Consider the following 17466-nt stretch of genomic DNA (forward strand, 5'->3'; position numbering starts at 1 on the left):
TTTACATGCAAATGAAAAAAATTTAATTGAAAACAAAATTTGATTCTTGATGATGAATTTGATACAACTTGCAGCAACGTGGAATTATGTATGTACGCTTGATCCCCACGTCAGTAAACTTTGCTCTGGTACAGAGTGCATCAATAAGAGCTTTGGAAAGTTAAGATCGCCCACTAGGTCTGTCAATACATAACGGGCTGATGGCACTATAACAACAACACACCCATCACAGGTGATAAAGAAAAAAAAAGTTAAAGGATGAAGATTATAAAATACGATGGAAAAAGCAAGAATAGAAAAAAATACTTACCGCACTTATGACGAAGAAAGCGATTACATGAAAGATGATCCAGCGATTTTTGTTGTACATGATGAAAATTTCTATCGGTGATAAAGCCGCCACGCACACGATGAAAATATGTTTACGATACTATATTCTGAGGTAAAACGTAGGGTTTTGTTGGAAGCGTTGATCAAATGGTCAGTCTTTTCCAAAATTTGATGTTTTTTCCTGTCGTTTTCAATATCACGTCAGTTCTTGTGATGGTCCGACATCACATAATGCCTCCCCGGGTGCTTGTAAGCAATGCATAAATCTGTTTACAAGACACTGAACCCGAGTTTGCGCGAATAAACCATGGGCCATGATTTGTCGTCCATATTTGCTCAAGGTCTCCAATCAGATTTTAGCTCATTATCGAAAAAGACTCCGATTTAATGCCAAAACTAAATCGTCAATGGTATTGTGGGATGTTTGCGTGAATAAACGCTAACAATTCACATTATTTTCTCGTACAACAGACTATGAAGAGGGATATATCATACTTGAGATGAGACCAAACCTTAACTATGGTTTGAACTTTTTTGTTATTAGCTCGTCTTCAGTCATCTTTACTTGCTTCTGTCTTGATAGTTATCTAATGGTATTGTGCTCGCCATTCTTGTTTTTAATTCCTGTTTTTATGAAAACAGCGGTAATGCGGTTTTAAAACCATCCTAAAGGGCAAATATTTATTCATTGAATAGGTGAGGGCGGACACCTTCTTCTAGCAGCAGACAGCGATTATAATGTCACAGTAACTGGGCTACCAATGACATCACCGCTTTGCTTTCGGTTGTTTTCTATCCTCTAACTTCCCATTTTTAGAACGGTTGTCATGCAAAATGAAGGTTAAGCGTGTAGGGCCTTCGACACCGAAGTTATAATTGTTAATTTGATTTTGTAGTTTTCTCTTTAGATATAATTTGTAGACTTGTATTTTATGAAGAGGTTTTGTTTTGTTTTGTTTTTTTGCACAACGTCACAGCGTTTGAGAGATACATTATCTCTCATTTCTTTAAATTAAGAGGCAGGAGATTAAAAAAAATACTTACCTACGTAATGTATCCATTGACTGCAAAACGTTATAGTACGCTGTAAAAAGAAAATCTTAACATGTAACAACATTCAGTAAAATAGGAGTAACAAAGAATGTTACTTAGTTATTTGTAAAGTAAAACTTGCAGGTTAACTTCGCATAATCACTTTAATCATAGCTTCAGAACACCTGGGAGATCTTCAACACGTTCTGTATTCTCCGTACAGAGCTAGCAATAGAATATTATTTTGTTCGCTGATGATTCTAATCTCTTCTCATCTCATTCAGGCCCTCGTCAATTAGATTAGATAACGAATGATGAATTATTTAAAAATTTGGCGACTTGGTTGTAAAAGAATAAATTTTCTTTGAATGACCAAAAATTTAATACATATTGTCTAGCAACACCCTTTCTGATAACATTTACTTTGACAATTATGCCATCCATCATGTGAACAAATCATCATAATCTTGTTTCACGAACATTAAATCATCAAAATGTATGATTTATATCACTCTCAACCAGGCCAACCCATGCATAAATTCAGTCATAATCATCTTCTAATGATATTATCTGAAATGTTTACCCAAAATAGTTCTGTTGGCAAGTACTCAAGACAGCCTAACTCACTGCATTTTACCTTTGTACAGTTATCTGCTGACAAAATTTTCACATATACCGGGCTAAACTTTGGATTTCATTAGACACAAGTTTAAAAGAAATATCTACTTTGATTAATTTGAAGAGACAACTTGGGAAAATATTACAAATATATTACATACATTTTCAATTCTCCTGCTCGATACCCCCTCCGCTCCCCATCTCTTCTCTCCTCTCTCATCTAAGCTTGTCTAACTCCTCTCTTCCCATCTTTCTGTCATCATGCGGAGCTTCAGTTTCAGTTTTATTTGTTATAATATATAGCTCGTAAACCATTCAGGTAAATACTCTGTTGTTGTTGTTGTTATGTGTCCAATTCACGGTTTTATTATGATGTGATCATTATCTTTATTATTATCTTTATTATCATCATCATTATTAATGTTATTATTTCTATTATCATTATTTTTTTTCTTTGGGGGGGGGGGGGAGGCTAAGTAATACGAGCAGCGCTTTTGTAGCCTCCCCCACTTTGGTTCTAGAGAGACATCTACTTATTTATATTTGTTGCTAATGTTTGTGTTTCCATTATTATTTCTACGTGAATGAAGACAAATTGTTATTATATATTCATTGTAAAATCAATCGTTTTTGTGCTTTGTTCTTGTAAACACAAAGTGGAAATGAATTTGATACAATCAATTGAAAAGAAAAAAAATACCTGTAAAGCGCGACTTTTCCCAGCCACACGAATAGGATGACCATGAAACGTAAATTTTGTCGTTGGTATACTCCATGTTTAAATTTTGTTGATTCCGCCTTAATGAATGAAGTAGATCCTATGGCAATTATATACCTCTTAATTAAGGCATTTTGCTCTAGACTCGGGTAAGTTGATTTCATTATATGATACCCAAAAATATTCACGATGAAATGGCTGCAAAAGTTATATAACATGCAAGCATAATAGCATATCATCGCATCTATATGTATGACTGCTTAATAAGAATAAAAATGTTTTAGTTGGTACGAGAGCAAAGTGTTGATGATGGGAACTATATAGCGATTGACCTAATTCTAAAAGAGGTGATAAATGAAAGAGTTCAGGTATTAAGGTCATTGATGATAGCTTGTTAACGGGGATGGCTTTACCATTGTGCATTGATGTCTTAAAGGGATGATATAGTTTTTGGTTGAGATGGAGCTTAAAGTTTCCAACTCTTTATGTGAGATAATTGGAAACCTTGCTCCAATGGAATATGAAAGAGCAAATAATTCCAAACGAAGTTCAAAGTGTATTTGATGAAAATTGGTCTTGAAATGGCTGAGAAATTCAAAACAAGTTAACCTAATAAAAGGTGGACCCACTTTTTATTGAGATCCCTTTGTTTTACTTTGTTTTTGGATATCTCCGCCATTTCGTGACAGATTTTCACCAAAAAACAAAAAACAAAAATCTCTAAATTCCTCTTACGTTGTATGCTCTTTAATGTTTCGTAAGGGGCTTCTAAGTATCTCTCAAAAAGTTTAAAGCTGAATCCTCATCTCAACTAAAACTGTATCATCCATTTAACGTCAAAAGAAAACGCGTATTTGTGCTTGAGATGTTGCTTCTTTCGTGGGCGTCTCCCTGTTCGTCGTTAAACAGTCATATCGCTGTGGTCGTAATCAATAAGATAGCTGATGGTTTGGTTTTCCGCCGGAATTCATTCTTATCTCTACTAATCTGATACTGTAGGCTGTAAGATGTCCAGGGTATTGACTCAGTGATAATCCTCTGATTCGAGAGATTAAATTCATTCCGGCGCCAGTGTCACAAAAAGAGACGTTCAAGTTTTCCATACATACATATTTGAATAAAGATAGTAACTACAATTTTTTTAAACAAGAGGAAAAGAGAGAGAAGGGGGGGGGGGGAGAGAAAAGCAAGAAAGGGAGAAAACGGAGGTGAAAGAATGTGAATATGATATTGTGTGGATAGAACACAGTCGTGGACTATAGTGATGACCAAAGACAGCGATCGTGTGAACTGTATCCCATTGAACGAGGAATACGTACAGCATCATGTGGTGCTCTCAATGCATTTTCCCTCACAGTTTATAACAACACTGGTGAATATTATTTCAGCAAGCTTTTGTCATACACGTACAGCTAGGTTGGTGTGAGCATGAGCTCTTTCATTGCGTCACCGTGAACAACTCTCTGTCGCTTAACAGAAAAAAGCTCGTGGCAAAGTGATTATCAGCACGTGTAGCATGTTGCCGACGATGTATCATTATTTAACGTCACAACTGGGTTTCTGTACACAGATTAAATGTCTTACGGTCCAATTTGTATGAATGATGTTCCTGCATTTCTTCACAGCACTCCACGAAATGGAATACATTAAAAGTGAATTATTTGCTTTTATAAAAGCTCTGCTTTTTGTGCAAGTTCCCTCCATATTCCTTCCATGTTTTTTTACTAGCGAGGGATACTTAAACTCACAGTGACTTCATAATGATCAACTACTGTATGCAAATCACGCGTAGTTATATGTGTTTGTAGGTACAGCTGTACATGTACTATACTTTATTGTAATATTTTTGTTTGCATTTGCATCAGTGCTTTATGACATTTCATCTTTTGTACAAATCGATTATGCTACTTTGCAATTATTTGGATATGGAAACCAAAAAAAAAAAATGAAATTGAATCAAATAGCGTGACTTGCAATACACACTTGGAGGTTTCTATCCTATATAATAAGTAAGCCTACGTATTAAAAGGAGGAACACAAAGACGGAGATAAGGCTTTACAGTATGTCGGTTTGGGACGTTGGAACATAAAGAAGTTTCAGAAAAGTTGTAAATAATGTGTTGTTGCTATCTCTCATCCACGAATGTATGGATGTGATGAAATTGAATGTGTGGAGAATATTGCTGTATTGCTTGAAAAAAAAAAACCCACATTATAATATCTCAGCTTGTTTCACACACTCCTACACTCACACACAAACCATCTCTATCTCAGCACCTACATGCAGTATAAGACAGGCAAACTAAAACGTACAAACACGAACACATTGCATAAACACATAGGGCATTACGCATGTACGCTGTTACAACACAGAAGAACATACAGCGAGAACAAGTGTTAGTTAATACGGGCGTTGATTTTAATGGGCACATTTTTTTTCAGACATATTTTGTCCAAAGCACCTGGCATAAAACCCTGTAATGGTTTGATTTGTGGATGGATGGGTTCTTTTGAGTTCAAAACATCTTCCTACAGAATAATGAAAGAGAACCGTACAGGCCTATCTCTTTCAGAACGCAGGGGGGGGGGGGGGGGGTACTATTGTCCCTAACACAATGTTAGTAGCATAAAGTCGATGGAATGTAGGCCTACTTTTTATTTTAAAAAAATTGAGCAAACTCTTTGTATTCTCTTTATGTCCTTTTCCTGCAGTGATGTCACGAACGGTGGCAGTTCTTTCATCCAGCGAGCATCACAATATATTCACTCCAATCCACAGTCGCTAAAGTGAGTTTGCTGACACCTGTATGGACAGACTACGTTACGACTAATGGACGATAACGTAATGCTATTACACAATTCTGATTTGAACAACTGCCATCAACGCGAGATTCACTTCATATCACAATAATGAGGACGATATCGCAGTTTTCAGATAGCTCGTTATGCCTTTTGGAGGGTTTCTCTCTCTGTGATTTAAGCAACAAGATAAACGTGAAATTAGCTACACTGCATTAGCATGGTGTTAGCATGCACTTTGGTATTGATATTAGAATAATGTGATCCAACGATTCTAACATGCTACTGAAATAGACATTCAGAAATTTATACAAAGTAAAAATAAGATTTTATACAAAATAACATGTCCATACAAAATGCAAATATGTATACAGAGCAAGGAGCAAAGAGAAATGAAAACAGATAAAAACTGAAATAACGAGTTTCAGGAAGAGTGATGCGTGTTGTCCCTCTTTTACCTTGACATTTCATACTAATTACGGAACAAAAAACTTTGGAAACGTTTACAGACAAAAACATGATGTGGTCTAAAAATAGGAAATTTTACGAAAGAGAAAAGGCTCTCTTTGTTTTTACTGATCAATACATAAGAAACCATTTGAATTGATTTTACACTCTCTTGATAATACATATTTACAACATTACTGTAACACTCTTCTTGGTTGACAACAGTTACTATCCGCGAATTTTCATTTCCGTTCGCATGAGGGCGTAGTTGTGCCCGTGTAAGTGGTACCAGACCGCTGAATTCGCCGAACCGCTGGTGTATCCTCCATTCACGTAATCGCCGTTCAAGTTGCTATGGTGACAGGCATTATGCCACCAGGCACCGCGGTAAGAGTAGGCGCAGTTGCCACCCCATGCGTCGTGGTCGGAGTCGTAAGTACTGAATTGATAGCCATTATGGTACGACAGCGAGTCGCCAGCGGTGCCCGAATAACTCCAGAAATAGCCCCTGTAACTGTGTGTGTGTGGGGGGGGGGGGGGGGTAGGGGGGGGGGAAGCGGAGAAATTAATTACATTTTTACAGATATTTAGGAGTGAATTTTATTCATTATTCGTCGTCTATATAGTTTAAGAATGAATTTATGCATGGGTCATGACAGAAAACAAACATCCAACAACCGCAATAATCATTCGAAGACCGTAATGATTTTCCTTGTTGTTTGGATTTGCTTTCGCCTTTTTGTTTCCTTATGCCTATTTAGGTCTGACACAGACTGCGTGTTTAAAGGGGATGGCTAGTACCTGATCAGCGGGAATCAGTGGGAATGCTTGGGGATAATCTAATGTTGTGTGAAAATTATTTGGATCACAATGGTCTCATATTCAAGTAATGTGCAGTTCAATGTTTCCAGGTTAGCATGCCTGTACAGTGTTAGGGCAATCGTTAACAGTCCGTTAACGACTGCTCCGACACTGTACAGGCACGCTAACCTGGAAACATTGAACAGCACGTTACTTCAAGATAACACCATTCTGATGCAAATAATTTTCACACAACAATAGATTTATAATGTAGGGCCTAGTCTTAAATAAATCCAAAAGGATTGGAAGATTATAATCTCCCAGCATTCCCTCTGATCAGGTGCTAGCCATCCCCTTTAAATCTTGCTAAAGAGTATCATGGGCAGATGGACTGAATAGATTTAATCATCTTTGATTGTTGGTTACAAGAATATTATGTATAGTAAGAAGATGGTAACTTACTGGTCATTGCTGGCGTGTATGTAGAAGTAGTACTGAGCGTAGTACCAGTTGTTGTTCCAGTCCTGTAGATCTACCCGTAGGACCACAGTACTAGACGCCAGGCGATAGAGCCTTTCGAGTCCGAGCCAGTACTCGCCGTTTACAGTCCCGAAACCGTTCACGTAATCTGACCATCCCAAATAGAAATCTTGGGAACCGTCTTGCCGTTTCTGTATTTCAATGAAACAATTTTTTTTTTTTTAAGAAACCAGCTTGACAATTTGATTTGATTCCCAACCTCCTCCTCGAAATGACAACATTTGTAGATGTCAGAAATCGACTGTTCTGCAATTAAGAGTTAGACATACATCTACATTGCATAATCACATACGGTGAGAATACGTTACGGTTATCAATTTCTCCCATCTAGGAAAGTAATAATCATTACTTCATAATCAAGCATCATGACAGCCTTATGAAAGCATGGTTCTTTTCTTTGATTTGTCCCCTTTCATTTCATCTTAGCATGCGTAGGGAAAAAGTAGGCTTAAGTCTCTCTCTCTCTCTCTCTCTCTCTCCGTTTTTACTTTAAAAAACCCAAGAAAAAACGCTAAAGACATGTTCTCGACATGACATTGATTCTCCCTAAGAAGAGTGATTCGATTTAAAAAAGGCAACACATTGTGTGAATCATGGAATGAGAAACGAAAATGAGTAGGAAAGTAGCATCCACAATTACACGTGCAACAGGCAAATTTCGTCATCTTAAGGCTCATCATCACGTCCTCGTTAATGTTTGATCATCGAATCTGAGGAATACAATGATGCAAACAAGACAAGAACAAGGAATGTCGCTAAGGTTGTTGACAGTGAACTCGACCTGAAATATGGTCCAGCCGCCCCCGTCCGTATCCATATCGCAGTAGACGTCGAACGCCCCGGAGCCGCCAGGGTTGATCTGCAGCACTCCGCTGGTGGTGTGTCCGGCGTTGTAATAATCCTTGCAGTTTGAGGCAATGCCATTGTAATGGACGGCTGTGAGCCAGTGAAAAAAAAAGATGACAGTACTATTAACTACAAAATAAGTTATTATAGGTAGATGGGAAGGTGTACGCAAATTCGACCTAGCTTATTGTCAAACACGTCAACAAACGATGTAGCATTAACGCCTGTGGGTTATCCACCTGGAATAAGCAGGAGAAACAGGTACAGACAAAAGAAAAAAACACATGATAACTTAATCATATTATCGTAAGAAGGTACTCCAAAATATTGTCTGAATATCATAATACAATTACAGAATTGAACACTAATATGAATAATAAGGTATTCTTTATCCAGGGTATAGCCTCTTTGTTACTGTTGCTATAGTTACTGCTCTACCAGAGGGCGATGCTATCCTATTACCCTAGCATGCCTAGCGTTGCCAGATGCAGGCACCCATTTAATATACACCTTCGTCGAGAGGGACAGTGGGTAAAATCATCTGGTCCGAGGATGTAAGCACTGGACGGGAATCGAATCCAGATCCTCTGATTAGGATTAGGAGTACATAGAAGTTGGAATGAACTTTATAATGTTTAATGAAAAGAGAACCGCGTGTACAAGACATGCAAGACATGTTTCGTATCAAGTCTGGAGTGCGCGAATGCAGGACATTTACACTTTGCACACGGGGAAAGGGGAAAAAACGATTAAAAAAAATCTCCTCTTACTACTAAGTCTCTGCACATGAATGTTACGGTGCTCCCATCCAAATACCTCTGATATAATTAACATAGTACTTGGACAATAATACATTAGGTACAGTAGTTTCTATTTTTTATCACATTTTTATGATTTTCAAACTTTTTACATTAGTTACTAATTTCAGCGTAATACAAAGGGAGTTGTGGGCGTATTATTTCAAGGAACTTTCAAAGAAGTGAGTATCTTACTTTTCAAAGACTTCTGTGCCGAATCTGATAAACATATTGCACAATGGAAAATACAATCATTGATTAAAATACTCTGCGTTACTTTATACCACGATCGCAAAATGTATCTAGAGTCATTGTATGAGTCATTGCATCTTGAATACGGACTACATTCTTTGTACAGATTATTTTGCTTATGAAAAGTTGCAGAAACAAATAAATCAATGATATAAAAATGACATTGAATGTTTGCTCATTTCAAATGGAAGATTAGTAACCATCAAATGAACATGTCAAACACTTTCATATATTTTAGTACATGAAATTGAGCTGAAACACAGCAGCTGTAAAGAAAGTTTATGATCAGAGGAAAGATTACTTGCTCTAACATTTTTCCCAAGAACATCTGCTTTTGCCTAAGGTAGCTAAAATAATGAAAATGATGACGAATAGAAATCATACATATTATACATACACATTTATACGTTTCATCCATTTTGATACATGAAACTTGACTGAGATTTAGGTCACATTTAAGTCATTTTTTGAGATTTTTTTTTTCTTTTAGTCGCCTTATAGTAGCTAAATTCATAAGTCAATGTATTTCTGTGCTTACAGAGAGTACACTGCTGTCCCGTGAAATCACTCGGACAGTCGCAGCGGAACCACGGCGGGTGGCAGTACTCCGTGCAGGAAGCAGAGTTGTAGCACGACGAGTCGTCCGAGCAAGTCACCTCCGTATCCTGTATTCAAATATTGATATAATATAATATAACTGATACATCGACATCTCAAGTATGTATGTATATACATATATAAACATGCTGACCTTGTATAGAGAGATAGAGACGGAGAGATGTTAGAACACACAGATGTTAGAATTATAGGCTTGCATTCCGTTCACACATGTAGCATGTCAGCCGTAATTACGCCACTTATGTAACAGTCCTCATCCAGATGCACTCGTACTCTCTCTAATCAGCGTACACAACGATATTCTCCCCAGTCATCGTCCTCCAACATGAATGTTAACAACTGGTAGTTTTAGAAATGTTATTTTAACCTTATGTCCATACATGGGCATTCGGAATGCAGAATGCCGAAGTTTTGTAACCACAGTGAATAATTTGTTCTCTTTCCAAGATGCTTACGATTATCTAAATCACACAAGAGAGTGTTACCAACGAATTTAAACCACTGTGTGAGGTTGCCAAGCAACTCTTTTTTTCCGGAACTTATGTCAATTCCTCACTTCTATTCTTTTTATAATTATTATCATTGTGTAATTTCCTTGGTACCCACAGGCCATCTGGAGCCACCTTTCATGTCACTTGCCGAAAATGTCCTGACATACTTGCATAGTTTGTTTTGTATACGTTGACTCTGGTTCCCAGTAGACACAGCATTTTTTTCTCTCTCTCTTTAGTTTCGCACATCACAGACATTCAAGATGTCAAACTCATCAGTACTGCCCTCTACAGGTGCCTTCGTGGACACAAGCAACGAACATCACGTTCACCCTTTGATCCACAATACAATAGATACAGCATTCAATTCAATTAATGATGATGACTTTTTTGATACGGCCGGGCCTTCTTTGGCAGAATGTGAAGCAAATGTCACTCAAAATGATACTTTTTTTGATAATCATGTTTCAGATAGTTTTAATTCATTGTCGCAAGAATTTGAATATGATTTTGACGTAGAAAACCAATTTCAAAGTCCATCTTCTGAATATCTCACTCTCAACCAGTTTAATAATGTTGTTAAGGAGTATGATGATACCACCTTTTCTCTTATACATTTCAACATTAGAAGTATTAATAAACATTTTGAAGAATTGCAGTTGTTTTTGAATAAACCCATCAGGCAAAAATTCTCAGTGATAGGTTTGACCGAAACCTGGCTTTCCCAGGATTCAAGTCTTCCATACGCTCTCGACGGATATGATTTTGTCGTTAACAACAGGCAACATCGGGTGGGTGGGGGCGTTGCGTTTATACGTTTCACAAATGCATGATTATGTACTTCGTGATGAGCTTAACAGCATGACTGATTCGATTGAATCTCTTTTTAATGAAATATCTGTTCCTGGCAGTAAGAATATTATCATAGGTGTAGACCTCCTAATGCAAACACTAAATCATTTTTAGATTATTATTCGGATTTGGTGAAGAACCCAATTTTTGTTCACAAAAATGCTTAATAATGGGAGATTTTAATATAGACTTATCAAAACAAAATAATATGTCACAAGATTTTTTGGAAATATTTTTATCTGCTTCTTTTTTGCCTTTGATATCTAAGCCCACACGAATAGTTAATGAATCTGCCACTCTTATTGATAATATTTTTTGTAACATTCTTCCTCCTCCCGATTCCCTTATACTACTTTCAGACATAACAGACCATTTCCCCATCTCTACTAGTTTCTCTTTAAATGATAGTATTGATAATAAACATGGTTGTTTATTGAGACGAAGAATCACTCATGAAAACATAGCCAGTCTAGGTGCTAGTTTAGACATGACAGACTGGTCTTGTATCTTTGATACAAATGATGTAAATTTGTCTTTTGAATATTTTATGCAGAAGTTTCTTCGACTCTTGGATATCCATATTCCAAAACGTAGACAAAAACAATCTGATTATAAAAAAATACCTAGGCTCCCATGGATCTCTAAATCACTTTTACGTTCAATAAACAGAAAGAATAATTTATATTATAAATTTAAAATGAAATCTACTGAGCAATTGAAACTTGAATATACTAGTTATAAAAATACGTTGACGAAAATTATACGCATAGAAAAGAGAAAATATTATACCAAGCAGTTATATTTGTATAGGCACGATATGCAAAACACATGGAAGGTTTTAAAGCAAGCAATGAATATATCAAATGATAAATGTAATATTACTAAAATTAGGTTTGAAGATGAAATCATTGAAGATTCTCATCAGATTTGTAATATTTTGAATAATCATTTTTCTTTAATCGGGGAAAACCTTGCAAGCAATATACCCCATTCAACGAAACATTTTTCAGAATTTTTAGGTCCACCAAATTCTAGTTCAATGTTTCTTAGTCCAACATATAAGCAGGAGATAATCAATATTGTTTCAGATTTTAGTTCTAAAAAAGTGCTGGACATGATGACATCAGTAATTTTCTTTTGAAGGGGGTAATATCTTCAATTGCGGATCCTTTAGCTCACATATTCAATTTATCTCTTTCCAATGGCATTGTCCCTGAGAGCATGAAAATAGCAAAAGTTATTCCTTTGTTTAAAAAAGGCGACAAATTAGATGTTAATAATTACCGACCGATTTCTTTGTTATGTACATTGTCAAAAATTCTTGAAAAAAATCGTTCATAAAAGAACTATTACTTTTTTAAAATTCAATCATATACTTTCAAATTCTCAGTTCGGATTTAGAGAAAAACACAGCACAACACATGCATTATTAAGTTTTGTAGAAAAAGTGGCACACGCTATTGACAGATCTTCGCATCTAATAGGCTTGTTCCTGGACTTCTCCAAGGCCTTCGACACCATTAATCATGATATTTTACTTGATAAATTACATCATTATGGAGTGCGTGGGAAGGCCTTGGAGTGGTTCAGGAGCTACCTCATGAACAGGAAGCAATATGTCTCTTTGAATGGGTATAATTCACAAATGTTGAATATCAAATGTGGGGTCCCACAGGGAAGTGTATTAGATCCGCTTTTGTTTCTTGTTTATATAAATGATTTTTGTAGGTCATCAGATGTTCTTTCCTTTATTCTCTTTGCGGATGACTCAAATTTATTTTTTTCGCACAATAATCCTCTTACTCTTGTAAATACAATAAACTCTGAATGAGAAAATGTCGCCGAATGGATAAAGGCAAATAAATTATCTCTCAATCTTCAAAAAACAAAATATATGTTTTTTAGCAGCTGTATAGAGAAACCACCTGTTGACATTGTTTTTGATGGGACTCCACTGGAAATTGTTTCCCATATTAAATTTCTGGGAATAACAGTTGATAATAAGCTTTCATGGAAATTCCATATTGATAGTATATGTAAAATTATTTCACGAAATATTGGTATAATCAACAAGGTTAAATTTTGTCTTCCTTTGTCGTCCCTTATTACATTATATTCATCTCTCATATTGTCTTAGATAAATCACTTTTATTACAAAAGAAGTCACTCCGTATTATATGTCATTCTGCATTTCTGTCTCATACTGACCCGTTATTTTTTGAAAACAAAATAATGAAAATCAAGGATTTGTATCTGTATAACCTAGGACAATTTATGTTTAATTATGATAAAAAAAATCTTCCAAATATATTTGAAACAATGTTTCCAAGAAATCAGTCCGTCCACAATTACCCAACAAGGCGTTCGAATGAGTTTCATTTGCCCTTTTTCAAAACTCTTCTGGCTCAGAACACCTTTATTTATGATGGGCCAAAGTTTTGGAACTCACTTCCTAATGATATTGTAACAGCACGAACTTTGAATTCTTTCAAGAATAAATTGAAATTATTTTTATTGAAATCTTATAACATATTACCGAACTAGGTTTGTTTCATTAACTCAATTAAGTTATCACTTATTTTTATGCATTAATCATTACACATCAATTATTTTCTATCATGAGAGTAAAATAATCTGTCGAATATAAGTTCTCCTCAAATATGACAGTCATCGAACAATGCATCATTGTGTCTATTGTTTGCTTTTAATATGTCCGCGCTTTTGTAGTTTTTCTGGTATATGTACCCAATCCTTATATTCACAATATCATTCAAGGGTGCGTATTACTACTCCTATACATCCTGGAAATCTGTTTGCTTGTGTCCACGATGGCGTGTGTTGCAGTTTCATTTTTTCCCCATTTTTCTTTTTTTTTTCGTTCTTTCCTGTTATTTCATTTCTTGTCAGTTGACATTGGTTTCTTTGATTTTGTTTCATATATTTGTTTGTAGTTTCATGAAGCCATTATTTGCTTTTTATGTATTTCTTAGGGTCCCATATCGTACAAGCTTGGCTTTTTAGTGGGACCCTCCATTTCCATTACCATTCGTGTAATATTCATATGTATATACCTTATAAATGCAATTATGTCGTTACTCATCATCACATGTATCTTGTTGATGTACGGTTATCGAAATTACTACAAATTTGTTTTGTTTATGCATTGAATATAATTTCTCCTGTTTATTTAATGGAAATGAAAATAAAGTTGAACTTGAACTTGAACTAGAACAAGGGATGGAAAGCAAGTGTATGTATATAATAATGACCTTCCATTTTTTTTTTGCTTGATTTGTGTGTTTAATAATTTCTTTAAGTTAGGAAATTAAGTCAGCATTCTCATCTATTTTAAAAGTGCTTCTTTTTCTTTTATCATTTTTTATCGTGTCGTAGTGCATCACTCGAATTAGAAATTTGGGATCACGTATCTGTTTTATACCCCAAACAATAGCTATTGGTTCATTGTAAAATTCGCATTTCTCTTAATACAAATTCCTAGGTAAAGTTGTTATTTTTTCTGTATTAACTCCAAACTCCTAACTGGTGTATACTTATTCAGGTATTATTTTTTTTTTGTCTAATGTAATGATTTGGTAATGATTTCGTTTCTGTCTCGTTATATTCCCCTCGATTTGTCATTGTCGGTCAAATTTAATGACATTGAAAACACTCGGACGTTTACGTTATTTAATGTCTATATTTTTTTTTTTTTTGCTCTTTCAGTTAAAATACTGGAGAACTGTAAAAAAACCACATCGTCTAGATGTTGTTATCCAGGCCAAGCGAACTAAATATCTCCTCCGCCTTTATCTCTTTGATGATATTATATGTACGCATACTATATACGTAATTATATATTTCTTTTGAGTACGATTAGTGATAGTTTCATATGAAAATTGTTTATTTTGCCACAATGATTTCATTTGCATAGGCATCAGTTGAATAAGAGCAAAGAAATCTGACGAATAAACAGTAAAAATCAAAATTGGACATATTGATGAGACAGCTATCGTATCTCTAAGCTTCATGTGGTAATGGTGGTATGATATTTGGCAAAAATAGGGACAATGGTCTCCACTTCTGAAATGTCATTGTTGCAAACGTCTAGTTTTAGTTTGCATTTGTTGCTGGTGTTGTCTTGTGCTTCAAATTAGAATGGGCAAATACGTACACGTAAACTTCTACTTTCTTTACCTTCTTTGCAACTTGTATATAAAAATGCGTGTCAATTGTGAATTTAAAAAACGTTAACCCCCTCCCTCCACTTTCTCGGGAGACATTATTGATGGCAAGCTTATTCTTTTTTTTTTCAATTTGCCTATACACATAGAACGAAAACGTCAACACAACAGGGGATTTAGGGCGCTATAATATAATACATAAAAGAAGAAACAAACAAATATACGAGGAGTATCAATCAGACTTATTTTATCATGTATTCCCAAGAGAAATAAAAGTTGTTATTCTGATCGAGACAGAGTTTTTAATTGAATGTAATATGGGTGCAACGGGATTACGTTTATTGGTCTATTCATAACTCTTTCTCGACAATATCTAATTGCCACTTAAAGGTGCACAGCACAAAACAAGTTTCCATTTTCCAATAGCTATACTGGAAATATTACCAGCCAATGAGCCGATGACGAAGGACCGTAGTAGTTGAAATCGCTGTCGGACACGAAGTCGTTGGGATGATCCGATTTAGTGCCGTCGTTGACATGACAGACACGGAGACTTGAGGCGAAGTTGAAGGACTGACAGTTAGCACCCTGACGAAGACAAATCGCCAGGCACTCCCCGATCGACCGCACTCCGGTGACATTTCTTACGAGATGACCAGAAAGCATCTTACCTCGGTCCGAGCTCGTACTGCTTTCCATGTAGGCATACGATGATTCGCACTCGTTGCCATCGACGAATTGTAGAGACAAGACAATAACGACGACTGCGAAGAGTGAAACCTTTCTAATCTCGGATATGACGGCCATTTTGGAAGCAGCGATGAAGAGATGCTGGTGTAAAGTAAGTTTTAAAGACGTCATGCAAACACTTGCCACCTATTGATCCTATACCGCCCCATAACTGTTTGCGGTGGATAGCAGTAAGTCGCTGTTAGCAGAAATCAATAAATGTTATTGTCAGCACCTCCCGGGGTTACGACGAGAATAGTCCATGTTCTTTGTAATAACATGCACCTATCAATACCTCTTCGTCTTCCAGTCTTTTAATCTTCATCCTAGTCTTTTCACCCACCCACTCACTCCTAGGCCACCGCACCCTATGCGACTTTCAGTCGCACGACTAACCGACTTTGGATCTGAAATAAATCAGAAAAGCCTCAGAATAAACAAGCCTGTTTGTTTCAGATCCAAACTCGGTCAGTCGTGCACTCGAAAGTCATATGGTGTGCGCCCTCACCTATATTCTATCTCTCCCTCTCCTCCTCCTCCTCCTCCTCCTCCTCTTAATCCTCCTCCCTGGCACCCCTCTTGTCTGTCTCCTTCTCGACCTCGTTTGCTCTCCTTTTCTGGTTCTTGTGCATTTCCTTTACCGCGATTCTGCTTCTCAGTTAGCTTTGCGCGCATTGAAAATGCGAAGATTGGCAGAGTTCGAGATGAACGGAATTTTTCTGTCTTTCAGAACGTTAAACTTCTATACTTTCTCTTTCACGTATTGGTCCTAAACTTAAAGTCAATGTGTGTTCGTAATAAATATATATGTTATAGGCCTATATCAGTAATTGCATCGTATGTATTATGTGCATGAGAAACGTTTGATGCAAATAAGTTGATAATTCAAATGTCTCGATCATTCATGATTAAAGTTGTAATCTCCAAGTGTAATTGTTATCACACACACACACACACACACACACACACACTTACACACGCACACACACACACACACGTGCGCGCATACAGACAAACGAACAAGTTATTTTCGCTTTACTTTTTTATGAGTTAGTGGGGGGAAATGGCTGATCGCTCACACTGCTTTTCTCTCCAAGAAAACTGGCTTCTTGAGTCAGTAATCGCTGTCGTAAAGATTAGCTCGACAAGATCAAGAATCAAACATACATGACGTAGTCATAAATATACCATATGAATTTATACAACTATACACTTTTATTCATCCAACAAGACAATAAAATACAATTTTGACTGCACATTAAGTAACTTCTTCATGAAGTATCATACTACCATAGAATACAGGAAAAAAAAAACCCAAATTATCTCTGCAGCATTGAGTTGTTCTTTTAATGTCACTGACTATACTGCAAACATACAGAATTGATTTTTGATTGATGATACAAAAATAAAAAACG

General features: G+C 36.2%; 1 protein-coding gene across 1 annotated transcript; it reads right to left on the reverse strand.

Annotated features, from left to right (window-relative positions):
* Positions 1-5393: 5393 nt before the first annotated feature.
* On the reverse strand, positions 5394-16882 carry LOC139722513 (microfibril-associated glycoprotein 4-like). The gene is made up of 5 exons (XM_071633800.1): positions 15767-16882; positions 9719-9845; positions 8067-8221; positions 7208-7416; positions 5394-6458 (listed from the first exon to the last, which is right to left on the reverse strand). The coding sequence occupies exons 1-5, from the start codon at positions 16181-16183 to the stop codon at positions 6173-6175; spliced, it is 1194 nt and encodes a 397-aa protein (XP_071489901.1). The 5' UTR covers positions 16184-16882; the 3' UTR covers positions 5394-6172.
* Between the last annotated feature and the right edge of the window lie 584 nt (positions 16883-17466).

Source organism: Diadema antillarum, unplaced genomic scaffold (assembly GCF_040938485.1).
Source record: "Diadema antillarum isolate AM-2024a unplaced genomic scaffold, OU_Dant_1.0 scf00000167, whole genome shotgun sequence".
In the NCBI taxonomy this organism is placed as follows: Eukaryota; Metazoa; Echinodermata; class Echinoidea; order Diadematoida; family Diadematidae; genus Diadema; species Diadema antillarum.

Bases quoted from the DNA above. Each gene is read 5' to 3' on its own strand.
- LOC139722513 (XM_071633800.1), bottom strand. From the start codon at position 16,183: ATGACGTCTTTAAAACTTACTTTACACCAGCATCTCTTCATCGCTGCT. The intron at 9,846-15,766 runs GTAATATTTCCA...ATTTGAATACAG, and splicing joins CGTCATCGGCTCATTGGCTG to GATACGGAGGTGACTTGCTC. The intron at 8,222-9,718 runs GTAAGCACAGAA...ACTGGCTCACAG, and splicing joins GGGACAGCAGTGTACTCTCT to CCGTCCATTACAATGGCATT.